General features: G+C 44.2%; 2 protein-coding genes across 3 annotated transcripts in view; both read left to right on the top strand.

Moving 5' to 3' along the window:
* The window catches only part of LOC311486380 (butyrophilin subfamily 1 member A1-like), a 42,631-nt gene that overhangs the window by 11,506 nt on the left and 4,194 nt on the right, over nucleotides 1-26,931 (top strand). The window contains exons 5-6 of the mRNA XM_084542200.1: nucleotides 22,863-22,985; nucleotides 26,077-26,211. Of these exons, the coding sequence (XP_084398326.1) occupies nucleotides 22,863-22,985; nucleotides 26,077-26,211 (258 nt within the window). The remainder of the gene's footprint in view (nucleotides 1-22,862; nucleotides 22,986-26,076; nucleotides 26,212-26,931) is intronic.
* Nucleotides 377-5,919, top strand: LOC311486377 (zinc finger MYM-type protein 1-like). 2 transcript variants are annotated; one of them, XM_084542190.1, is made up of 4 exons: nucleotides 377-4,977; nucleotides 5,132-5,198; nucleotides 5,321-5,446; nucleotides 5,552-5,919. In XM_084542190.1, exon 1 carries the CDS (start codon nucleotides 1,479-1,481, stop codon nucleotides 3,630-3,632), a length of 2,154 nt encoding a protein of 717 aa, XP_084398316.1. In that variant the 5' UTR covers nucleotides 377-1,478; the 3' UTR covers nucleotides 3,633-4,977; nucleotides 5,132-5,198; nucleotides 5,321-5,446; nucleotides 5,552-5,919. The 2 variants fall into 2 exon arrangements, with proteins under 2 accessions (XP_084398316.1, XP_084398315.1); XM_084542189.1 differs by having other exon boundaries at nucleotides 377-5,198.

Here is a 26,931-nt window from a genome sequence, read left to right as displayed (position 1 = left end):
AAAATGTGCATTCCATGCAAACAACATTAGAATCAGAATGAGGGGTCTGCAGAGATCAGTCTCCTAGATCTCAACCACTGTGCATAGTGGCATGACTACAGTGACCTTTTCTTTGGTCTTACTTAGGGGGTGCGCGAGATGAAAAATGCAATGGCGGAGAAGAAGTTATCTTCTTCTACGCACCGTATATGCACAACTAACAGAGCCAGCTGCGCTGCACTTGAAAATCGTCAGGATCAGGGGCGGGGCTTCAGGGGGGGCTGGGAGGGCGGTACGCCCCCGGCCCTGGTCCCGGAGGGGCCCGGGCCGGGCCGGGCCGGGAGCGGGGACCTGGCGGGATCGGCCCGGGCCCCTCTCTCGCCTCCTTGCTGGGGAAGGTGGGCCTCTCCCGCGGCTTGGGCCCGGAGGTGCTTCGCTCATAAGAGCAATGCTTTCATAGTATCATTATCAACTTCGCTGCCTGTATGTGGGCTTATATAGGTTGCCCCAGTCAGGATGAGTCATGGTTGCCAAAAAACTTTGCATGACTGACTTTAGTGATGTAGTAGGTACAATATTAAATAAAATGTTGTGCTGTATGACTGGCGTTATTTTCACTCTCACATTTCACTTTACGACGTGCAAATTTACAAGTGGATCGCCGATATTGTCTCCAAGTGTATTTTGGGTAAAATCGCTAAGCTAATCACTAGCCGCTCAGAGTTTACAGAGAGGGAGCGGGAGGGGACGAGGCTGGATGACGAGGAGCAGGAGAGACGAGGGGATTGGATGGGAGCCATCCTCATGGCTCCCATTGGTCAATTTCTATGCAGGATTACGGTTGATAGAATGAATGAATTTTTTTTTTGTTCTTTTTGCTATCCATATTGTGAAGATCGGACAACTACCATATTCCAGATCGTAGAGTATAGCTTTAACATGAGTGGCAGTGCATATAAACATAAAAGTGGAGCGCTAAAGCGCAAAGAAAAGGAAAAAAAAGAGCAAGGAAAAGCCAAATTACAAAAACTGGACACATATTTTGTTCGTCCTCCTGGAGATGAACCCGACATTGTTGTTGGCAGCGATTCAGGCCCGCCAATATTGCCAGCACAGTCAGGGAGCCAGATTTACAGGTAGCAATTCTAACGATCATACACAATGTGTGAGTTAGTTGTAAACTGTTGATGGTTGTTATTGTAGTAGCCCAGCCGCCTATAGTTTAAATCCCCTTCTTTCTCTCTCGGCTGTATAGCGGTGATGTTAGGGACGACTCAGTTGCTAGCTGCTCCAGGGTAGAGCCAGACCTGGTGCTTGACCAGCAGCCCCCCTCCTCACCCGCGCTGGACACTGGAAATGAAAGCAGCAGGTCTCCTCACGCTACAGGTGGCACGCAGACCGTGGATGATGAAACCCCTCCTCTGGAGTGTTTTCCGACTGATCGGGCCAATTTTGCTGAAAACATCCAGGACGCCAACATTAAAAGATATATCCTTAAGATGGGCCCATGCAGACCCAAAGGTCCATTTCCCACTGATAACGACAATCGGTGTTTTTCGGAAAGTTATTACACCTCCACTACTAAAGTTGGGATGAAACTTCCCCGCAGCTGGATGTGCTATTCCCCCAAATTAGACAGCTGTTACTGTGAGCCTTGCTGGCTTTTTGCCAACCGAAATGCCCCGTATTACAACAATGCATGGGTAAACGGAATAAGAGACTGGAAACATCTTTCTGCCAAAGTTGAGAAGCATGAATCCACGCAAATACATCTTGCTGCATGCATAGTCTACGAGCAGTGGAAACTCAACAACACAATAGACAACGAAATGGAGAGGAATGTGCGTAATGCAGCCTTGTTTTGGAGACAGGTCGTGGAGCGCATTGTAAATGTAACTCTTACTCTGGCTTCATGCAACCTGGCATTCAGGGGGCACAGGGAAGTTATAGGTCAGGGAAATGCTGGCAACTTTTTGTCAATAATCGAGTTATTAGCTCGCTACGACCCTGTTTTGAAAGAGCTAATCAACCGACCAGAAGGGTCAGTGAAATACCTAAGTCACCAGATTCAAGATGAGATTATTTACATATTATCTCAACGTGTGAAAGCTGACATTATTAATGAAATAAATGAAGCCCCGTTTTATTCCATTATCATGGACACAACGCAAGATGTGTCAAAGATAGACCAGCTGAGCCAGGTGTACCGTTACGTAACTGTTGTTAAGAATGACATGGATATTGCAACAGATATACAGATCAATGAAGTGTTTTTGGGTTTTGAAGCGACTGTGTGCTCATCAGCGTCAGAGCTTGAAAACCAAATCCTGGGCTCTATAGAGAAAAACGGAATAGATCTGTCAAAATGCCGCGGACAGGGCTATGATGGGGCCGCGAATATGAGTGGTGCGTATTCAGGCGTACAGGCAAGAATAACAGAGAAGGAGCCCCTTGCCTGTTATGTTCATTGCGCTGCTCATAATCTCAACCTGGCTCTCAACGACTCTGTTAAAAACGTCCCTGGAGTGAAGCAGTTCTATGACACTGTAGAGATCCTTTACAACTTTTTTGGTCACAGTATCAAACGATGGGCGCTCCTCAGTGAGTTAATGACGCCAGAGAGCAGAACTGTCACATTAAAACGCCTCTGTCCCACTCGCTGGTCATCTCGACATGATGCGCTTTTTGCGTTAAGGCACAGATATGGAGACATCATAAAAGCCCTCGTCAAAATATCCCTGACCAGTGACAAAAAAGATGAGCGTGGTGAAGCAAGTGCGCTCAAGAATGCCATAAGCAAATTCTCTTTCATATTTTTGGTCAACATGCAAACCAAAATTCTTGAATGCATAAACGCTGCCTCACAGTTGCTGCAAGCTAAGGACGCGGACATTCTGAAAGCATCTACTCTTCTGCAAAACGCCATCAGTGTTTTGATGGAGTTTAGGGAGCAATTTGATGAGGCTAAGTCTGCCACTCTTGCTCGAGCCACGAAATGGGGAAGTCAAACGCAGTTTGAAGCAACCAGGGCCAGAAAAGTTAAGCGTCACTTTGATGAACTTTCTGAAGACAGTCGCCTCACTGACGCAGAGAGCAACTTTCGGGTGAACGTTTTCAATGCTTGTCTTGATATTATCATCCAGCAACTGTCCCGAAGATTCACCAGCTTAAATGGAACTGTGAATATGTTTGAGGCAATTCACCCAAACACACTGCTGCAATCAGGAGATGAGGAGTTACACCAAGCTGCCCGGCGGCTTAGTGAGCACTACAGTCGGGACATCGGCCCCAGCTTCCCTGGCCAGTTGCTTTGTTTCAGAACCTCTTTCAGGGACCTGATACCAAAACAAAAGTCTGTTGCGGATCTGGCAAAAATGCTCCTTGTCAACCACCCAGCATTAACTTCCACATTCAGTGAGGTTTGCACCGCCCTCCTTTTATTTTTGACTCTTCCCGTCACGGTTGCAACCTCTGAGCGCTCATTCTCCAAGCTGAAACTAATTAAAAACCACTTGAGGAGCACAGTGGGACAGGAGAGACTGAGTGGACTTGCCATGTTGTCCATAGAGAATGAGAGAGCAAAGAAAATGGACATACAGAGCATCGTGGACGAGTTCGCGGAGCGCAAGGCTCGTCGTATGCCCTTCAAATAGTGGGGAGTAGGCCTAGTACTAAATATTGAAACTGTGTTTGTACGTGAACATGTGGGCCACTGTGCCAGTTTTACTAAACTTTATAACTATTGATATAGGCTATAACCTACTGTGCTCTCATTAGTTGAAATAGTTAAAGTGGGTGTCAAAATGATGTGGTCGTTATCCGTGGTGCTGAACTGCTTTGAATTTGTGTTGTTTTATTATTATGTAGCCTAATGTTTTTGTTGTTCTCTTGGTTTGTTATACTTCATGTCCGTTTGATGGACTTCAAAATGACATAGTTGCTCTCCGTGGTGCTGAAGCATGTAAGCACCGCTGTTTTTTTTTTTTTCTTCTATAATATGACAATACAACGTTACATACGGAAATAATAAACATACAGAAAAAAAAAAAAAAAAAAGTAAGCACCGCTGTTGCGGGCATGTGTATGTTGTAAAATGACGTTATGATGAGCTTTATTATTTGGGTTTAAAGGGCCCGGTCATGTGCCCCGCCCCCGGCCCGTCTCTGATTCGTTCCGCTAGTGGTCAGGATCCTCATTTTTTATACCTGTTCCTGAGCCTATGCTCTTTGTTATTTATGTTGTGGGTCTTGTGTAACTTTATTACAATTTAGTTAAAATTACTGGCGTTCTAATTTTATTTCCAAAACCGCTGTGTTGTGATGACGTCGTTGTGTTAGCTCCACGGTCATTTACAGTTGCTGCAATTTTTGTTCAATTCAGCTGAAAATATTATCCATATTTCCCCCAACTTATCTGCTTTCTGCCTCTGAGCCTGTCCTCATTCTCTTTGCTCTTAAAAGTGGAGCTTGTGCGTAACTTTGTTTCATTATATTGTTATAAGAGTAGCGTGGCTCCTTTAAGGGGGTAGTACAGTGTGCATGTGCGACCGTAACGTATGTGTGGGTGGTAGAGCGAGGGTAGAGCGAGTGCGCCGGTGAACGGAAGTAACAGCGAGACTGGTTAGCACAGCTATTAGGGAATTGAGCAATAAATGTCCAGTTTATGTCATAGTTGTTGGTGAATAAAGGCTGTCGCTTCCTGACCAATGGCTGGACGGCGTCTCGCCTTCAACTCGCCTTCAACTCCTCTTGGACGCGATCAACAACTTCCAGGCAGTCCGCAGACTGACGAGAAGAAACTGCTGGTTGCTATCAGTGGATTATCTCGTCAACTTAATCGAGTTGCTGCCGAGATGAATGAGCAGTTAACTCAACTCAGCGGTAAACTCCAGGTTGCTGTTCACAGAGGATAAGTTGGCTGCTCTGGAGTCGAAAAACTGTGCGGGAGAGACTAACTCTAGGAAGAGAAGACGGCTGCACAATCCCAAGACTGACTGCGGTAAGAATATGTTCGATGACTGCTAGCTAAGCTAAAAGTATCCTAGCCTAAAACCAAAGCTAAGAGTAGCCTAGTAGCCTTGCAAAAGAACAAGTGAGCAGAACCAGTGAAAGTTGCTTTATTAAAGTGTATTTTTCTGTCTTGTAATTTACAGGAAGCAGTAGGCTACGCCGTCTTCACAACTCAGAGACCAATCGCATGAGCTACGAACCGGAGCAAGGGTAAGATTTAAGCTTAAATAATATGCTTATTAACTTATTTACTGTTCCCCCTTCCTTGTTTAATGTTACTGTGGCTTACGTTTGATTTTTATTCATACCACTCTCATTTAATTGTTTTCCAGCCGCCTGTAAGACCTACTACGAGACAGTAGGGCCTACGCATGAACTTCAGATATAACCAGCATGAATTTGCATCGCAGGCGGAGGCTGCGAAGAGTTCAGCTCGGGGTCGGTCGAGAAGAAAGAGCGTAAGACTTTTTTTGGTGATTTTTCAGGTGCATTGATAGATGTATTGTGTTCATATGCAGTGCATCGCACAGTACTGATTGTCTTCATTGATTGTTTTTTTACAGCGAGACAGAGCGTGCTAGCAGAGGACGAGGTTGAACTCTGGAAGTCCGCCACCGTAGACCTGATGTCTGATGAGGAAGACGGCGTTGTTGGTGGGGTGTCTGGATGGATTGTAAGAGCTCCGTCCTTTCGCAGCCCGGAGCTCTCTGAACTCTGTGCCACGCTGCAGTCCCGTTTACAGGCGACTCCGAAGTACAGAGTCACGCACCATAGGCGTCTGCAAAACGGGCCTCCCAGAGAGAACGCCGCCAGCAAACAGCCAGTTAACAGAGCTGTAACTTTTGGGCTGCTTGTGAGCTACCCATATGTTGTGTGGGCACCTCACTTATAGTTGTGTGTTTGTTCTGATAAAGCTCTTTTTTTGCTTAAACATGTTCTTGGCAAATGTTCTTTTCCTCAATAAATTTATTCATGTCCTTGATGGTAATAATAGTGTAGTAGCCTAGGATAACAATGACATGAATATACAGCATAATAACATATCATATAAATAAATTAATAAATAAATATATATAATATATTAATTATCTTATTATTGAGGTTTACATTTATTATGAGCCGGTGTGACCAATGTGACAGATCTGCCAACCAATCACGAGTGATTTAACTCGTTTGAAAGTTGTGGTTTCATCCAATACTGTGTAAGGATACTCAAGCCAGACCTGGCCAGGCACGGTTTCGCTGCATTCATATGCTAATTAGAACCATTAGCGAGATCTGACGCGTCATGGTTCGTTAACGACAATTTGTGGCACAGATAAACGCGACGTTCGCGGGTTGCAAATTGTCATTAACTGCCGAAAATTAGGGAGATCTCTGGGCGTTTACGGGGACGAAAATCACACTTTTCACCCAGTGATTAGAACAGTCATGAAGGAGGATTTAATGCAGGACTGTTATATGAAGGTGATTCATTTTCTGTAGAACTGTGTCTATTAATAAAGGTGATAAACAGAAAACCGACATATGTTTTTTTTTTAGATCTTTTCCTAATTTAAATAAAAACATTGATCTCAACTTCAGATCCATCAGATCAGAATCAGCTGTTCCACATTAGCTCCAGTGATTAGAGGCTCGATAGAGAGCGACAGGTGGAACCTTCTTAATCTAAACCTCTGCTGGTCTCTTTGATACTGAAGTGTTATTATGCCAAGATATAAAGAGCTCTCTAAGGCCTTCAGATAGAAACGTTGTGGACGTCTTTGAGTCTGGAAACAGATTTAAAATAAATCATTCCACTTAGGGCTGGGTGATATGGATCAAAAGTCATATCCCGATATATTCAGGCTGAATATCGATATACCATATATACCCATAGGAAAAATACGTTGCTCATCTGTTGTTCAATCTCGTCTCTTGAGATCAGTTTCAGCTTCTCATATTCGTTATCATTCTGTGATCATTTGTTTCTGATTTACTTCTCCTAAGGGACCCTTAGGAGCAAGAGATAGCAGCAAAAAGAGACAAGACATCACTAAGACAAAGGAGCTTGAGTTGAGATAACCATTTGAGCAATACTTGAGAAGTGGGAGAAACAGAGGAGATCTCATTATTGTATGGCCCTGATCTCAATTATGTCTTGGTTATTTTGAAGGAGAATTAAAGAGAACAAAATGAGATGAATCTGAGAAGTATGAGCCCTAAAAGAGATTTTATCAATGTCTCTTCCATGTCTTGATTATTTCTCTTAAATATCTTACTGAAGCTATACGATTATGATATGAGCCATATTTGAGAAATATGAGAACAAATTGAGAATGTAATTTAAAGATTATCTTTAGTAATTAAAATTAAAAACACTCAATACTCAATATTGAAAAGTTTAACACCTTTATTTGGGTAACACCATTTAGGTAGCATCATTTACACTTAAAAATTAAAACAAAATACAAATATAAAATGGAAATAAGATACAAAAATAAATTAAATACAGAAATAAAAATTCAGTCATCATCTACTCACCCACTTGCTATTAAGAAGTCGGGTGTAGTTTAATCCTCAAAACCTAAAACTCAAACTTTCTACAGTAATCACAGACAAAACTGAATAAAAGCTTCAAAATCCTCCAAGCAGCAGGATGCAGAATTGTTTTTGGGGATACTTTTACTTAGCCTGGTCGTTACCATCCTACGTTTCCGCCCGAAATTTGATTTCGGTCTGCACGTTAGTCTGGCACAATGTAACAGGAATCTGTCTCCATAATTGGTGGATGCTTATTTTGAGGTTTAAAATCATTGGAGTTCCCTTAACCAATCAGCAACGTTTGATAATGACGTATATTGTGCGCCGGAGTTCAGGCTCTTACGCTTACCACTTCCGCTTCCAGTTAAATAAATCAAACTTTTCCCAAAGCCAGTTGGAAGGAGAGCTACGACGTCCTTGCCATTTATAAAATTGACAAGACAAGCCTCTTGTTCTGGTTTTAATTCTGTGATGCTCTTCCTCCGTCGCCATTGTTGCTATGCTGTTGAACTACAAGCTTCGCTGGACTACAAGCAACTCGGCATGCGAGTTTCACGTCATCACTCAACTGTTCGCTGATTGGCTAAGACCGCGCGGTTACACGCAAACCGCAGAAGGGCAATTTGGCCAGACTCCGTGGCAGACCGAAATCAAATAGAGAGCCGAAGTCCCGCCCCCTCTACTTCCGGGTTATGGGACCTATCTTTCGAAAAAATATGAACGGCAGTCTATGGCGAAAGATAAATTATTTTCTGGTCCCGATCGACTTGTGCCTTGGATTATACATATGTTGTTTTTCAGAATAAAAAATGATTTTATATGTCAAAAATGTCACAGTTTGTCGCAAGATAGTTAAGTAAAACGCTACGGAAAATACGTAATTAAACGAACTACAAGTCCCGCATGCTGGCGCGTACAGAACCGACCAAAACTCCCTTCGTGTAACTACAGCTCTGGACATGACCAGATTTATAATGATTTTCACCTCGTTTGATGCTTCTGCCTTCGTACTGGAAGAAGACGGTAAAGCTCAACAAGGAGACAGCCATAGTTCTCTAGGGATCTCTAGAGAGATGTAGTTCACTAAGCGATCTCATACAAAACCTAATGTTGTTCAGCTTATTTACGTCAAATAATTTATCTCTTGACGTGAAAAATTATCTTTTAAATTCACACACATCATATGTGAAATTCATGCCACAATTCGATCGGGACCAAAAAATAATTATGATCTCTCCATAGACTGCCGTTCATATTTTTTCGAAAGATAGGTCCCATAACCCGGAAGTAGGGGGGCGGGACTTCGCCTCTCTATTTCGGGCGGAAACGTAGGATGGTAACGACCAGGCTAACTTTTCCTTGGTTTTGTTTGGAAAAATTACGTAGTTAAAAAAACTACACCTGACTTCTCAGCAAGGAGGTGAGTAGATGATGATTGGATTTTCATTTTTGGTGAACTATTCTTTTAAGTAAAACAGAAAATACATTTACAGAATTGGAACCGTGCCGTTTACACCCAGAGATCTGTTTAGAACAGTGTGAAAGCTTTGTTTATGGAACTGGAATAAGCACCATGTCAACTGTGGTGCATTCTAGAGCCCGACCGATAAGGGATTTTGAAGGCCGATACCGATACAAATATTTGTTGGTTTTAAAACCCGATATTCCGATATATCGGCCGATATTTTTTTTTTTTCAGAAATGCGCAACAAAACATTAACAGATTTCCCTAACATTAGTTATTTGTAGTTATTTATGAGTTTTAACTACAATAATATGATAATGCATCCCTTTACCTGCACTTTTTAAATTCTTTCCATCAAGCTACATCAAACCATTTTCAATCATCAGTTGCTGCCTGCCTTCTAAAACCTACTATTTAGCGATCTAAATCCATGATGTGACTCGTTAATGCTGCGGCTGAACGACAGTCTGCAACGCACACTTGGCGTTATTGGATTTCACACACGTGTAAAAGAAAAGCTAACTTTTATGCACAAGCTACGTTTGATACTTTTTCTCTATGTCTAAATGTTCACTCCTCGCAAGTCTAACTTACATTTTACAATGCAGGGACTGTAATTAGAGATATGCTAGTTATAAATACAGTAATCATTACAGTACTTTATTTAGGCAGAATAAGTTTGTTGTGGTTTCCAAGCTCATTAATGTTAACGTTAGCGGTCTTGCACTGATAGTGGCATTAGCTAGCTTTGTGGTTAGCTAGTCTATGATGAGCCATAATTTAGCAATAACGTCATACTGCAAATTGTAAAACATACATTTTCAATATAACAGGCCAAGGAGAGATGATACGTCTCATTGCTATAACTGTCACGCTATTAAAGAAATACTTCAGTCACATTGTCAAAAGTTAAAAGGACAGTCAGTCAACTACACTGTAACAACGTAACGTAATTAGCTACTAGCTAATGCCGCTTCACTCTCGGCTTATTTAACAGCAGCAAAACTGGACATGATAGTCACGAATTTTGTCATGCTTATTTGAGTTAAGAGAACTGATGGGGATGTTCTTTTAATTGTTATTCAAGCAATGTATGTCTCGTGACCAACTCACCATGAACACACTTCACTGATGATCTTACTCGCGGATAACTGGTTCTCTCTGCCCGACTCTGGCTGGATCAGCACGAGTTATACACGAGTGTTGCCAACAGGGACGGTGTAGAGTGCCCTCTGGTGGACAAACTAAACTATACAACGCCAACACTCATGACATGGTTGAAGGGCGTTTCGTTTTTATTTTATTTTTGAAATATTCATTTATCGGCCGTTATAAATGCCGATACCGATAGTTTTGAAAATGCCTAATATCGGCCGATAATATCGGTCGGGCTCTAGTGCATTCTATAAAGCAATCCGGACTACATGAACATGAACACTTCCAGATTGTAAACAATGAACACACTGACCAGCACTGCTGAGGTACATGTAACAATCACACTTGGGTTTGAATCAAGCACATGAAAATATGTGAAAAGGACCTGATAACATACTACAAAACCTCAGAGTCAACTTGGTAGGTACTGTCTTAACGCCTCTGGTCCATGAAAATGAAAAAGAAAAAAGAAAAGGTGAGAGACAGCAGTCCACATACTGTAGGCTATAGTGGCCTACTCCTTAGAACCTGCTCTGGTCCTGCATTTGTTGACTAAGGCTTCTTGAGCTTGGCCTCCTCAGTTTGTTCCCAACCAGGTAGAGTAGCACATCTCAGGACATAAGCTGTAGGGTTTAATCCCGGGAAATCTGATCAAGACTATTTCCCGATTCCCGGGGAAAGGTTATGACGGGAAACGGGAAATATATATTTATTTTTTTGTTACACGTGCGCTTCTATTGTTGTCTTACGTAATCGTTGAATTCAGTGCAGCAGTAGGCTTTAGCCTAGAAATCCACGCACCCTAGCGGCAGCAAATGTAATTTGCAGCAGTAGGCTACCAACCTCCTAATGATGTCTGCAGCCAGCTTTGTTAGGCCGTAAGGTGAACCCTGTTATCGTTTCATCCCGCTCCACAGTCTGGCATCTACACAATCTTTAGTTCATAAAACATAACGAGTCATGCTAAGCTACCCAAAAAAAGTTTGTCGCAAAAATTCCAGTCGATTGCCGATGCGTCTATGTTTTATGCAGAACTAGTTTCTTCAGAGTGTAATAAGATCTTGGTCGAGTGGTGGCACGGTTGGTCACGTGATCGTTCTACACCAATACGGTAGCTGCTTTTTGGCAGATAGGCTGTCACGCACGCAGCTCACTTGATCACGCAGCAGAATTGATCATTGCAAACTTTGTTGATATGGACATAAACTGTGTTTCTTGCCCTAATAATGCTACAAATAATAAAAAACATGCTGGGAACGCATATTTGAATGATATCGATACATTACTTGGGCAAAAACAACAACAACAAAAAACAGCTATTTCCCGGGATTCCCGGGAAATGGGTGGTCTTTTCCCGGGATCTGATTCATCTAATTTTCGGGAAAAATATTAAACCCTAATAAGCTGTAAGACAAGAGCATTAAAATCTGGCATGAGTAATTTGACAAGACTCACCACATAGACCATACACAACTGCACTTCAGGTTGAAAGGACATAACACCGTGAGACGTCCATTTCAGTTTAAAGAATTGCAAATCAGCACGTTAGTTTTTTGGGCCAATCATAAACAACAGTCTGTTATCCCAGAGGTTGCGCTAGACTTTTTCGTTGCTGGTCATTTTGCCTGACAAGGTCATAAATTTCCGTCATAATCTGTTTTTACCGGTCACTTTAATTTTTTATTTTTTTTAAATGATAATAAAAACATATTCAATAGCATTCATTAACTTTAAGTACTTTTTTTCAGAACAGTATTTACTATAAATGGTAACCAAAAAAAAAAAAAAAAGTTTCGGCTGCCGACATGTCTTGTCCGTACGGGATGGCGTAAACAGCTTAGACGGTACTGGGTTGAAGTGCTTTGGTGGTATGCAAATTCCATGTTGGCAGCCGTTAGCTACATAGACATACATATATATTGTATACGGTCTATGGCAGCAGTTCCCAAACTTTTTTGGCCGCCTCCTTCTATATATCAACCGCGCTGACGCACCCCCAATCCCCCACACTTCTCGCATTTGAATTAAACTGAAACACTTTCACATTTTCGATATAATGAAACAAAGTTACGCACAAGCTTCACTTTTAAGAGCAAATTTGTGGATGGATGACAGGTTCAGAGGCAGAAAGCAGATAAGTTGGGGAAAATATGGATAATATTTTCAGCCGCATTAAACAAAAATTGCAGCAACTTTAAATGATGGTGGAGCTAACACAACCACGTCATCATAACACAGCAGTTATGGAAATAAAATTAGAACGCCAGTAATTCAAATTAAATTGTAATGATTACACACAACTCACAACATAAATAACAAAGAGGATAGGCTCAGGAACAGATAAAAAAAAATATCCATCTGACGATTTTCAAGTGCAGCGCAGCTGGCTCAGTTAGTTGTGCATATACGGTGCTTAGAAGAAGATAACTTCTTCTACGCCATTGCATTTTGCATCTCGCGCACCCCCTAGAGGCAGTTCACGCACCTCCAGGGGTGCGGGCACCACACTTTGGGAATCCCTGGTCTATAGTTTGCCGCATAGGTTCAGTGTAATCAGTGTACCAGGAAATCATGCACCGACAAAGTTCCGCGATGTTTGGAATGTAAACTTTGATGAGAGACAAGAGCCAATTGACCTATGGCTAAACCACGCCCCCAAACGCGATGAGCCAATCACAGTGCGCATAGCTAATCCAATACACTCGGACATTCTCTGCTTCCACGTCCATTGAAATGCATTGCAGTTAGTCAGTTTTCGTTCGTTTTTAAATGTTTTTATATGTTTTTTCGTGACATTATAAGTTTAAAATGGTCAAACGGTGTGCATGGGGTACCTGCAACTCCGATACTAGGTATCCCGAGAGGCTGGGCGACGACGGTGTCTATTTTTTACCCTTTCCAAAGCCATATCTCAACCGAGAGAAGTGTCTGCTCTGGATTAATTAGTTATGTGGAAGACCACACCACCAACTAAACGTGAATAAAATCAACAAAGACGTCTACATCTGTTCAAAGGACTTATTAGTTAACAACGTAGTCTAACGTAACGTTAGGCTAACGTTAGCTAACGTTACGTTAGACTGTCGTTAGAAAACATTAGACTAGCCTAATGTTAGCTTCTAGCTGCGTTGTACATCATTTCACTTCGTTTCCTCGGAGTTAATTTGCCTGTTATGTAGTTTTTGTACTTTGGCAAACCTACCTGAAGTAGAAGCTTCTTACCGACCTTCTCAATGATAACATCATTAATATAACCTTCCAACGCATAGTGTAGACCCTTTTGGTCACTTCGAGATGAAATGTAATCCTTCTGACTCCAAAAATCATCGATAGCCTCCTGACAAATGTCTCTTTCTGTGAAAGTTGCCATAGCGCCTGTCACCGAATGTTGATTGTTTGTCCGAGTGAGTGGAGGGGGCGTGGCTTAGCCATAGGTCAATTAATAAGGTCACTCGCCACCAAGTGGTCAGGGGTGTGAATTGCAATCTGTCAAAATGACCGACGGCCTTCAGATTTTTCCGTCATATTTAAAAAAAAACGGTCAATGACGGAAAATATTCGGGTTAACGCGACCCCTGTGTTATCCTTAAAGGTGCTATACGTGATACTGTATAAAACTTAATTTCTGGTGTTAAACTTCTATTCTGATAGTAATCATTGCTACACTGTCTTGATTGGATATAATCATTATCTCCACTATCCTGGTCTGAAAACACACAGAGCCTAACTCTGACAACTTACTTAGGATTCCATCAACTTTTTTTTACAGTCTGCATTCCTTCCTTTGCTGAGGGTTGTAGCCAGAACTCCTGTTGGCCGATGGTGAAGATAGGCTGTTACCATGTCTCTCTCCAATGAGGTCACAAAGAGTCTGAAGCTCTCTGACCTGGCCTGGACCATGAAAGGGAGAAATAGTACAAACAATACAAGAGTGAGAAAATACCAAGCTACTCCTTAAAATAGTTTAACAGCTTTAATGGCAGGCAAGTACAAGAGCAAGACGCGTGTGACGTCATGTTTACATGAGTCCAGATTAAAAATGAGTCTCTAAAGTAAATGCTAATCTTTACCAACACAGACACACATACGTTGTACACAGGAGTGATGGTTATTTGTAGCGCTGCTAATTTCGTTTAATCAACGGACCCTCCTGTTCCACTGTAGTCGCGCTAACGGCAGGGCTAACTGAGCTAACGGCGCTAACAGAGCTAACGACGCTAACAGAGCTAACGACGCTAACTGAGCTAACAGAGCTAACGGCGCTAACAGCAGGGCTAACTGAGCTAACGGCGCTAACAGAGCTAACGACGCTAACTGAGCTAACAGAGCTAACGGCGCTAACAGCAGGGCTAACTGAGCTAACGGCGCTAACAGAGCTAACGACGCTAATAGAGCTAACGGCGCTAACAGAGCTAACGACGCTAACAGAGCTAACTGAGCTAATAGAGCTAACGACGCTAATAGAGCTAACGGCGCTAATAGAGCTAACGACGCTAACAGAGCTAACGACGCTAATAGAGCTAACGACGCTAACAGAGCTAACGACGCTAATAGAGCTAATGGCGCTAACAGAGCTAACGACGCTAACAGAGCTAACGACGCTAATAGAGCTAACGGCGCTAATAGAGCTAACGACGCTAACAGAGCTAACTGAGCTAATAGAGCTAACGACGCTAATAGAGCTAATGGCGCTAACAGAGCTAACGACGCTAATAGAGCTAACGACGCTAACAGAGCTAACGACGCTAACAGAGCTAACTGAGCTAATAGAGCTAACGACGCTAATAGAGCTAATGGCGCTAACAGAGCTAACGACGCTAATAGAGCTAACGACGCTGTGTAAATTATTCCCAAAGAATAATGGACAATGTAGCTCCTTGTTGACGCTCTTTATTTCTCGCCCCGTGTCACACACCAGCGGTAACGTACAACTCTTTTCCGGAACTACTTTCGCTACCGTTATCAGTACACATGAATTCAGATCAGTGCGCGCATACACAAAACAGTCCCCTGGATATCGCACTCATATGACATCTCCCCTCTTTTGAGTCATAGACATAAATGTATGCAAACAATAACCAAGAAAACCTGCAGTGTCTCTTCTCCTAAGAATTATACAACCAAGGCAGGTAATGATAAGAGAGAATAACAATTAACCTAAGTATGACAAACCTACAGTGTAGGTTCGTGGAACACTCTGCTCTGTAACTTATAAGCCACTTCTAAACAAGGCAAGAAAGTGCTGTAACACAACAGGAAGAATAACATTAACAGTGCACATCTGCATTCAGTCCCTTCTTTCATTCTTTCTCTATTATTTCCCTGAGGTCATGGGGTAGACTGCCCATTCACCTCCATAGCTGCCGGAGATTATTCTGCTCCGTTGTTGGCAAGCTATGTGTTAAGTACATACAAAGTCTTTAAATCTGTCAGGTAGACGGATGACTCTTCCTCTGGAAGTCACCCGAGCCTGATCACATCCCCCAGGCTCCGCTGGAATAGTCTCTCTGACAGGTGAATCTGGATATGAGCACAGGGGTGATGATGGTTGTTCACTTGCCTGCGTGCTCTCCGTCTCGTCCGGCTGTTGAACAGGAAGGAAGGTTGGGCGCAGGTGGCGCCTGTTTCTCCTCAGTGTTCCACGGTCCGTCTGGATCAGGTAGGACCTTGGTGTTGTGTGTGGTTGTTGGACTGTCCCTGCTGTCCCCCATTTGGACTCTCCGTCGAGTTTCACTACTACTCTCTCCCCTCTTCTGAGAGGTGGGAGTGCTCTGACACCGTGGCGCCTGTTGTAAGTGCGTCTGTAGTTCTCCTTCGCCTTGGCGTCAGCTTTACGCACCTTTGTGAAGTCGGGCCACTTTGGGGCGAGGACTTTGTCAACTGTGGGCACAGTTGTCTTAATCTGACGGCCCAACATGAGCTGTGCAGGGCTGGCACCCGTGGCTTGCAGCGGTGTGGCTCTGTAGCTCATAAGAGCCAGGAACGGGTCGGCCTGTCGAAGAATCTTTTTCGCCGTCTGAACTGCCCTCTCAGCCTCACCGTTGGACTGAGGGTAGTAAGGGCTGGAGGTGATGTGTTTAAAGTCGTAAGCCACAGAAAAGCTTTGAAACTCCTTACTAGAAAACTGTCGTCCGTTGTCTGTGTGTAGCTCATCTGGACACCCCCACCTGGCGAAGATGTTCTTCAATCGTGCACAGGTGGTCCCACTGGTCATGTCGGGTAAGTGTGCTATTTCCAAATAGCGAGAGAAATAGTCAATGACAATCAGGTAGTTTCTCTTTTCATACTCACAGATGTCGGCTCCGACCTTCTGCCATGGCCTTTGAGGTAGCAGTGTTGTCATCAGAGGCTCCTTCCTCTGTGTCGGTCTGGTTTGCATGCATTTAGGGCACTTTGTCACCAGTTCTTGGATTTCCTTCTCTAGTCCTGGCCACCACACACTCATTCGTGCCCTCTCACGACACTTAGTGATGCCCTGGTGCCCATCATGTAAACGGTGGAGTATGTCACCTCTCATACTGTGTGGGATAACAATTCGATCTCCATACAACAGAAGTCCTTTTGAGGTTGACAGGCTGTTACCCCATTGGTGGTATGCTTTGGCCTGTACTGGGACGCTGCCCACATGCTTTGGCCACCCATGTGTCACCAGTTTACTCAGCACCTGCAGGTCATGGTCAGTGCTCGTCTCTTGCTTGATCCGCTCCAGCTTGGAGGGCGACACTGGCCATGCTGCGTGAGCTGCATCCTCGAACACTGAAACATCACAGGTCAGTTCTGATATTACACTCTGTTTTACAGATAGTGGCTGTCTGGACAGTGTGTCAGCTACAGTCAGTGTTTTCCCCGGCACATACTCTGCAGTGGGATTGTATCTCATCAGACGCATGAGCAGCCGTTGGCACCTCAGGGGAACCACGTCGAGGTCTTTGTTGTTGATCAGTGGGGCTAGTGGTTTGTGGTCTGTGTGCACTGTGAAGCTGTCTAATCCGTACAGGTAGGTGGAGAATCTCTCACAGGCCCAAACGACCGCCAAACACTCTTTCTCTATCTGCGCGTAGCGCCGTTCTGCATCGGTCAATGTTCTGGAGCAAAAAGCTACTGGTTTCAGCCCCTCGACGTGGCGTTGTAGCAGCACGCCACCCAGCCCGAAGCTACTTGCATCTGCGCTCACTATTGTGGGTTTGTTTACATCATAGAATGCAAGTGTGGGTGCTGTGGAGATGAGTTGTTTCACCTTGTTGAAAGCGTCGACTTGTGCTGCGTCCCAGGTCCATACCGCGTCAGTTTTCAGCAGGTCGTTGAGGGGTTTTATCACTTCTGACAGGTTGGGCAGGTATCTACCCAAATAATGAACCATGCCCAGGAACCTCCGGAGGCCTGGCATGTCATCTGGTGGCTGTAGCTCTGTGATGGCACTTACTTTTGAGGGATCAGGGCGGATGCCCTCTTCATCGATGAGGTGCCCCAGGTAGTTCAGCTGCTTTTGGCGCAGGTGGCACTTTCTGTCATTGAGCTTCAAGCCTGCACTCTCCAGGATCTGCAGGACATTCTGGAGTCTCTCTTCGTGCTCTTTCTCATCCCTGCCGTGGACAAGAATATCATCCATGTACACCTCAACCCCTTCCTGGCCTCTGAACAGCACTGACATCTCCCTCTGAAAAATCTCCGGTGCACTGGAGATCCCAAACGGGAGCCGCTTGAAGAAGTACCTCCCCATGGGAGTGATAAATGTGGTCAGCTTGGCTGTTTCCTTCTCCAGCGGGATTTGCCAGAAGCCACTAGCCGCATCAAGCAGGGAGAACACTCGGGACTCTGCCAGCCGTGGTAGTATGTCATCTATAGTAGGTAGGACGTACCTCTCCCTTTTAACTGCCATGTTCAGTTTCTTTAAGTCCACACAGATTCTCACATCCGCTGTTCGTTTGGGGACTGGGACCATCGGGGCACACCACTCCGTTGGTTCTGTTACTTCCTCAATGACACCACACTTCACCATTCTCTCCAGTTCAGCTTTAACTTTGGGGAGCATGGGTGCGGATATTCTCCTTGCAGTGTTCACACTGTACGGTACAGCATCATCTCGCAGACATATTTTAACAGGCTTTATCTTCAAGAGGCCCACATCTGTATCAAACGTGCTTTGGACTTCGTCCACTCTTTTCACCAGTCCCATGGCCACTGCGACAGCTCGGCCTAAGAGGTTGCTGCAGCTGTTTGTTTTGACCACATGTATGATGAACTTGTATTGCCGGCCTTTGTACCTTGTTAAAGCTGTGAACTGTCCTAGACCATCAAGTTTTCCCCCTGGGCTGTCAAAGTCCATGTCATCGCTTGCTAACTGGGGCAGGTGTTTCAGCTTGTGGTAAGTTTCATCTGATATCACACTGGTATCAGCACCCGTATCAATCTTGAAGGTCACAGGAGTGTCTCTGATGACTAGTTTAACAGTCCATGGTGTATTAGTGTCTGCAATGTAGGTGTACTTTGTTTTGATCTCACCTAGAAAATGTCTGCCACTGTGGTCAGCCTCCTGCTCCACTGTGGTTACCTCGTTCACTCTGGCGGAGCGACACACAACAGCGAAGTGTCCAGTCTTATGGCAGTTTCTGCATTGAGCATTTCTGGCTGCACAGGCTGCATGTTTGGGGTGATCCTTGCCGCACCTGAAGCACTTGCCCCTGTTGCTGCGGTGTCCTGGGCTGGCGGTGTGGAAACTGCCGTGCTTTTTCCCCCTTCCTCTGTGCTGTGGGGTAGGAGCTGCGCGTGCCTGTGTTCGCGCCACTTCGCTGAGGTAGCTAGCGTCGGTCGAGCTAGCTCTAGCCTGCTGGCTTATTTGCCCTTTTACCTGCTCCGACTGTCTCACAATCTCCACTGCTCTTTCCAGTGTTAGGTCCGCTGTCAGCTGTAGTTTTTCCGATAACTCCTTGTCCACAATCCCGATGACCAGCCTATCCCGAATATTCTCTATTTTCGCCGGACCGAACTGACAGGTCTCTGCTAGCTCGTAGAGGGTGCGGATATATTCCTCCGCCGATTCACCGGGCTTTTGCGCTCTGAGATAAAAACGAGCCCTTTCATGGATAACGTTCACTTTAGGTATGAAGTAGGTGTTTAATTTTCCCAACACAGTCTCATAGTCGTCAGCATCTTCATCCTCCGCGAATACAAAAGTGTTGAACACTTGCTCAGCCTCTTTGCCAAGTGCATAGAGCAGCGTGCTAACCTGCACATCCCCATCTTCCAGGTTTAGCTTTGTAGCCATACGGTACCTTTGAAACCGCTGCCGCCACTCCGGCCACTGCTCCGGTCGAGTAAAGTCCAGTTTCTCGGGAGGATTAAACTTTGCCATGATCCACGTCCGAGTCGCTTTACTTCTGACACCATGTGTAAATTATTCCCAAAGAATAATGGACAATGTAGCTCCTTGTTGACGCTCTTTATTTCTCGCCCCGTGTCACACACCAGCGGTAACGTACAACTCTTTTCCGGAACTACTTTCGCTACCGTTATCAGTACACATGAATTCAGATCAGTGCGCGCATACACAAAACAGTCCCCTGGATATCGCACTCATATGACAGACGCTAATAGAGCTAACAGAGCTAACGGCGCTAACAGAGCCTGGACTCCGGTACTCGCTGATACCGATGCCGGCATTTTCGGCAGTATATCGGAGGCATAACATACTGTGGAACAGGGGGTGACGCCATGACCGTTACCTACTCCACCTTCCAACGGACCACTCCGTAGTCAACAGTTAAATATTTCACCTTACGTCAAAATAATTTCTTCATTCAACTCTTCACAACGTTACATAGTTGACCAACTAATATAGATTATGATTCTTACCTCTCCCAGCCAAGGGCAAAACTTCCAGCATCAGCGGCCAAGGACAAGTCTCTTTGCCCGCGAATATCTTTGGGCGCAACGTTCAAAAAGATTTGTCCAATCATATTCTGTCTTCCTGGAAAACATGCACGCATGCGCATTACGGGGGCAGACGTGACTTTACGGAAGAAACGGCGCAGCGTCTCTGTAAATAACGACTAAAAGTAAGTAATAGTATAAATTGTTTTTGTTTTGCGAATTAACGGACTATGTTAAAACACACGAGGTAGGATTCTTTTAACTACAGTAACGTCACCGCGTTACGAAACATAGAGATATAAATGCCGCATTCAACGGCGCTACCACCTAGCTATGCTACCTAGCTACAGCTAGCTAATACATGTCTACTGAGGCAAAACGTCTATGAGTTAGAAAAATGAGCTTACATTACATTTACATTAAAGTGATCATCAGTGATCAATACTTTTGCTACTTTAAAAATATGATGTTAATAATTATTTTGTAGTTTGACTTAAGATTTTAAAATGGTGGTACTTAACAGTGCAGTAGCCTAGTATTAATAAAACAGCTCTATATTATTTCGGACACCAGTCATTGCTATAATTGTTAAATGACCATGGTGCTCTTTAGTAAACAGACAATACATTTTTAGGCCAGGATGTCAGTTTTATCCAATTGAGAGAATTCATGCAGGATAAATAATACACAAGTGAAATTGGAAGTGATAAGAGAAACTTTATCTATCCCAGAGAGAAATCAGAATGGTACAAAGAAATGAGCAGAGGAAACTGGAAGTGGAACAATATAAAAAATATATAGAATTGACACTTGCTAGAAAATGTATTTCTGAGCTGATTAGATGGAAACCCCTATTACTGAACAAACACTTGATGCTTCATCATAATATAGAATTTTACTTTTACAAAAAGTTCCACTGTATATTCCAGCAACTTGTGTCTGTATTTATGTAGTATTGGAGTGTCAAAATGACCACACGAAAACCTGGAAAATGTTGGAGAAGGACTGGTGATGAAGAAGACCCAAGCCTGGCATAGCCATGTTGCAGCAACCTTCAGCAGATATGATATACCTAATTTTCTTCCCTGCAGTCATCCCTCCCTGCAGTCACCAGTGTTCATGTGGAGACTGATCAGCAATATTTAGTTAAGTTATTAAATGTGTGGTTGTGTGTTTTATGTTCAAAAGCCACCTTCTCTGCTGTCTGACCTGTTTTAGCCACAGCCAGTCCCAAGTGCAGAGGAGAGAGATATATCCTGAACACAGTTAGTTCTGATTGAGAATCACAGGCCCTGTAGATTGATAGATAGACAGAAAGACTGATAGATAGAATGCAGTCCACAGTTGGTCAAACCTAGCATGGCAATATTGCTTTGTGTTATCCTGATTACAGTAGCACGTGAAGAATGAATGCGAGTTATCTGAGCATGTATTATTAATGTTCTATTTATGTCAACTTGCCTCTCGTGTTTTACATGTTTTCTCTTTTTCCTTTTTTTATCTTTTGAGTTGCAAGAAAGTTTCTCACAAGAAATCAGTTCTTTATCTGGTGTGTTTGAGCACATCATGGCTGTTTGTGTTAATGGGTTAAGTTTTGGAACTCAAAATTGTAATGGGTTATATAAGAAATCAACAAATTTTGTAAGTTGAACATTATGTAAATAAACCATACAGTATATCTCATAAATTATCTGCCTGAGTTGTTTACTTATTTAATCAAATGAGATAATGATTAAGGTATAATATTAAATCATGTGTTATATTGAGACTCATGAGAGCCTGCACTACTCATTTTTTTTGTTTTTTGCTGAGACGCTAAGAGACGAATCTGAGAACTCAAATAGTGAGCATTGAGAGACAGAACCATGTTCTCACTGAGACATAACTGAGACAGTAAGGATATCAAATTGAGACATATTTGAAAGCGACACAACATGTCTCATTTTTCTCTTAGCTGAGATCAGGAAAAGAGACAGATGTGAGAGACTTTAGAGATCTCACACAATGCTCTCTGTGAGACTTATTTCTCAGAGAGATATTTGAGAAGAATGAGAAAACAACTTTGGTCTCGATTAGTGCTCATTTATGTCTAGGAGACGTAAATGTGACATAAATGAGATCTCATCTTCAATTTTGCCTTGCTATGGGCAGTTAAATCTTTGATCAGCTGCTGTTTGGTTCAAATGAATAATTACAACTCATTTATAACGTGAACAGTTTCCATTTAAAATTATAATTCATGATCAAACTCCTCACATAGTCAACACCTTTGTACACTACTGGACTCCACTGCCATAAATTCTACCTTTTCTAAAATGTTGTGTTGTTGTTGACATGGTCAGAAATGTGGCGTCCTTTCTGATCGTCCTCCAGTAAAGCTCCAATAAGAAGCATGATCAGATGAAGATGTTTCTGAAATGTAGTCCAGAGTCCATCATCACAGCCTCGGCTCAGGGTGGAGAAAACCTCCAGACAGACTGTCAGACATGTTTTCAGATCAGGTCAGGATCACAGCAGGAGGAAAAGCACAAGTCACATGGAAAAGCCTAAAGTAGAGAGGCAGGACAGAGATTCAAACATCCTTCATACTGATGAACAACACGTCTCAGAAAGAGGAGGATGCTACAACATCAGCCTCCTCACTACTGACACCAAAACCTAAAGCAAGCTGTTAGCTGTGAAACCAAGCAGGAGGAAACTGGACATTAGATCCATGCTAACATCACTGAGCCTGGTTTTAATCTGCACTGACTGCTAGAGTTTAGATTTCAGGAGCATGTACACATGGTGGTGTTCTCTGAGGATGAGGAACTTTCTGTTCATCAAACTGTAGGAGTGTTACATTAACTTTATGTCTTCAGTTTCAGGATCATCCATTGCATGGATTGTTGGTGTTGGAGTTGTCAGTTTTCTTCTTGTTGGTGGTGACATTTTTTTTGCCATTCTTTACTTCAGACAAAGAAACAGAAAACAAATATACAAACGTAAGTTTAAATAATTCTTTCTACCAGTAAATATGATCAGACAACAACATCTTGTTTGTGTGTTTCCATGCTCAGAGTCTTGACAGTAGTTTAGTCAGAAATGAAACCTTCTGTTCATATTTCCACTCATGATCACTGAACCTGTTTCTGATTGCTGTAATCCTTCCTCCTGTTCATACTGATCCTGACATGGACAGGACACAATCTCCAGTCCTCATTCTATTCTCTGGAGTTAATGTGAGGCTTTCAGCAGTCTGACTTCATCCACTGGATATTTGTCAAAGTTTTCTCCTTCATTAAACCCTGTGTACATACATCTACTGATGCCTAGTCTGGACACATCATCAGTGATGTACCTGGATTCACTGGGCGTTTCGGGTCTTTCAACTATCATACGCCCTCCTCCAGGTGACCCAGCCGGGGTTGATCAAGTCCCGGCTTGTGTCCAGACGGCTAACTAGCTACCATGACTCCATGGATCTCCTCTTTTGAGCCACAGCCATCTTGAGGCCCTTTCTGCCGCTTCTGTGGTACTGCGGATGGCTCTCCTCCTCCTCTCTCTATCGATGCCTAAGCTGCTAAAGGCTCTGGCCAAGGAACGGGCTGCAAATCCTCTGCAACCAACCTCCACAGGGAAACACCTAGCTCTCCAACCCGCCGGCTGGCAGTCGCTGACCAGTCCTGCATACTTGGAGAGCTTCCTCTCAAAGGCTTCTTCCAAGCGCTCTTCCCACGGGACTGTCAGCTCCAGTAGCACTGCTTGTTTGGTGGACTCAGACACGAGGACAATGTCTAGTCGCAGGGTGGTAACTGCAATATGACTGGGGAACTTCAGCTGTCTTTGAAGGTCCACCAACAACTGCCAGTCTCTTGCAGACGACAGGATGCCTGCAGATAAAGATCTTCTGGCCGGGGTAGGCTTATCCCCGGCTCTGACAAAGGCGATGGTTTTATTGGAGGGGCGGAACTGTTTAGCCCATGCCAGTCCTGCGGCAATGGCTTCCGCAGTGGTCTTAAGGACTTGATCATGCCTCCACCTGTAACGACCCTCTCCAAGTGCCCTTGTACAGCAACTGAGGATATGTTCCAGGGTTCCTCGCTTGGAGCACAGTGGGCATGCTGGTGTCTCTGCTATGCCCCATGTGTGCAGATTTGACGGGCTTGGGAGCACATCATAAACTGCCTGGATGAGGAATTTGATGCGTTGAGGCTCAGCTTTCCAAAGCTCTGCCCAGGTCACTTTCCTCTCAACTGCATTCTCCCATCTTTTCCAAGCTCCCTGTTGCTTCATGCCCACAGCCTTGCAGGTTCTCGTCTCCTCCACTGCTGCTCTCACCTCGTCCTGAACAAGATGTCGCCCTTCCTTCCCCTTGGTGTTCAGTTGGGGAGATGGAAAAGATCCTAGCCCAGCTCGGCCTCGTGTGACCACTCCAACCAAGCTCCTGTGCCGGAGCCTAGCATCTGCCTCTTCAACCGCTTCCTCTGCCCTCCATTTCCTGCCAGTCCTCACTTGGATCCCTGCCTTAGCCACCTTCGGATCACTTGAGTCCCTGTACTGAACCACTTCTCTGGCTCTGGTGACCTTGAATTCCTCCTCCAAGGATTTGAAGGGCATTTGCAGTTTGTTGCTGTTGCCGTAGAGAGCAATGCTGCTCAGACTCTTTGGTAGTCCAAGCCATCTCCGAAGGTGGTTGCTGACCTTCCTCTCCAAGGTCTCAACTGTTGAGATGGGGACGGAGTAGACCAGGAGGGGCCACAGAATCCTGGGAAGGATGCCGTGCTGGTATACCCAGGCTTTAAACTTCCCAGGTAGGCCTGACTTGTCCACGGATTTCAGCCAGCCATCCAACTCAGTGCATAACGACTGGATAGATGTTGTGTCTCTCAGGGAGCAGTCGAAAACCTTGCCTAAGCTCTTGACAGGCTTCTCTGAGATAGATGGAATGGCTGTGCCTGCGATGGTGAACCGGAACTTGTCTTCCACCTTCCCTTTCCTCAGCACCATAGATCTTGATTTGGCGGGTTTGAAACGCATCCGGGCCCACTCCGCCAGCTTTTCAAGTCCCTTCAGAATCCAACGGCAGCCCGGGACTGATTCTGTCGTGACTGTGAGGTCATCCATGAATGCCCTGATGGGTGGTTGCCGTTGTCCGGAGTTCGTGCGGGGCCCTCTGCACTCTGGCTCAGCAGATTTTGTGAGCATGTTCATGGCTAGTGAGAACAGTGTCACAGAAATAGTACACCCTGTGATGATACCGATCTCCACCTTGTGCCAACTGGATGTAATTGCTCCTGGGTACATGATGTTTCGTCAGAGTGAGCTGGACGAGCTTGTGTGGAATGGAGCCGAATGCATTTGCCAGGTCAAGCCACAGCACTGAAAGGTTACCCTTCTTCTCTCTGGCCTCCCGAATAAGCTGTGTCACCACACCGGTGTGTTCCATACATCCAGAAATTCCTGGAATGCCAACTTTCTGGACAGATGTATCGATGTAGGAGTTCTTTTGCAGGTAGGTGCACAGCCACTTGGAAACAGCACTGAAGAAAACCTTTGCCTCAACACACAGCAGGGAGATGATGCGGAACTGGTCTAGCTGAGTGGAGTTTTCCTCCTTTGGGATCCATACCCCTTCAACCACTCTCCATTGTTCAGGGATCCTTCCCCTTCTCCAGAAGACTCGCAGGATTGTCCACAGACGCAGCAGGAGTTTGGGACAGTTCTTGTACACTTTTTATGATGTGCCACTCGGTCCTGGAGCAGAGCTTGCCCTTGCTCTGCGGACACCAAATGTCCTTTCAGTGTTTCTGTTCCTTTCAGTTCTAAAGTGACAGTAACTTCTGAAGAGACCCACTTGATTTGAGTCTGACTGAGACTGATGAAGCTTCATCTGAACTTTAGAATCTGTTTTAGTTCAGAATGAGGATTGTGGATTTTGACCACTATCACAGGAGGAAGTATGAACAAGAGGAGTGGATCAGAACAACATGATTTAGTTCATTTCTGATACTAAAACACTTTTAGAGTCAGACACACAAAGAAATGTTGTGTCAGAGGAAACTCAGGGGAAATAATTGTGTTTTCTTTCTGCAGGCGAACTTGAAGTAGTCAGAGCCGAATTTAATGCAGCCAACCCTGAAGCAGTCACACTTGTAACAGCCAGAGCAGACAACCCCGAAGCTGGTCAACAGGACGGACCTCAACAGCCTATGATGCCAACAACTGGTGGTAACATATCTTGAGTGATTTGTGTCATCTGTTTTTATTCCTCTGAGGACCACTTTGAGTTTCGGTGAAAACATTTGGTGATAATCAGGACGTCTTGACTGATTTTTCCTTTCTGTATAAACTTCCATAAACTTCCTTCCAAACACATTTCTGTCAAATATAATCAGACTTCAAATCCTCCAATCAGTGGACAGAACAGTTTTAGTTAGAGGAAGTTAAACATACTTCCACAGTCTGACATACTTTAACCTGACTGGGACAATTAATGAATAAATCTGAGTGTGTATCCATAGAAAACTCCCAGGTCATAATATCAATGAGATTTAAATGTTGCTGTGATCATTCCTTCTCTCCACGCTGACAGCTGGATAAGACTCTATAGACGACACAATCCACAGTTCATCCTCTGTTCTTAAACACTTATTTCCTGATCACCATCAGTTTCCACATTGTCCTCCCCCATATGAGCTTTGACTGTTGCTGGTTTTTATTTCATGGTGTTGTGTCCCCTTCTTCTTCTATGGTTTAATGATGCCTGAGGCTATATTTAGTGCCTCTGACTGTTTTTCTAATGTGATGACTATACAGACAAAGATTTTATCAGCTAAAGTGACAAATCTGGGCTTCAGCAGTCTTCACTTATCAAAGGGCTCGTAGAGCTGAGGCAGGAAATGCTGGTGGAGGATTCAGAGCTGAGGGTCAGGCTGTTAGCTGAGATCT

Source organism: Chelon labrosus, assembly GCF_963514085.1.
Source record: "Chelon labrosus genome assembly, chromosome: 4".
Taxonomy (NCBI): domain Eukaryota; kingdom Metazoa; phylum Chordata; class Actinopteri; order Mugiliformes; family Mugilidae; genus Chelon; species Chelon labrosus.
The sequence above is the reverse complement of the archived record's forward strand: the minus strand, read 5'-3'. Positions and strand labels throughout refer to the sequence as shown.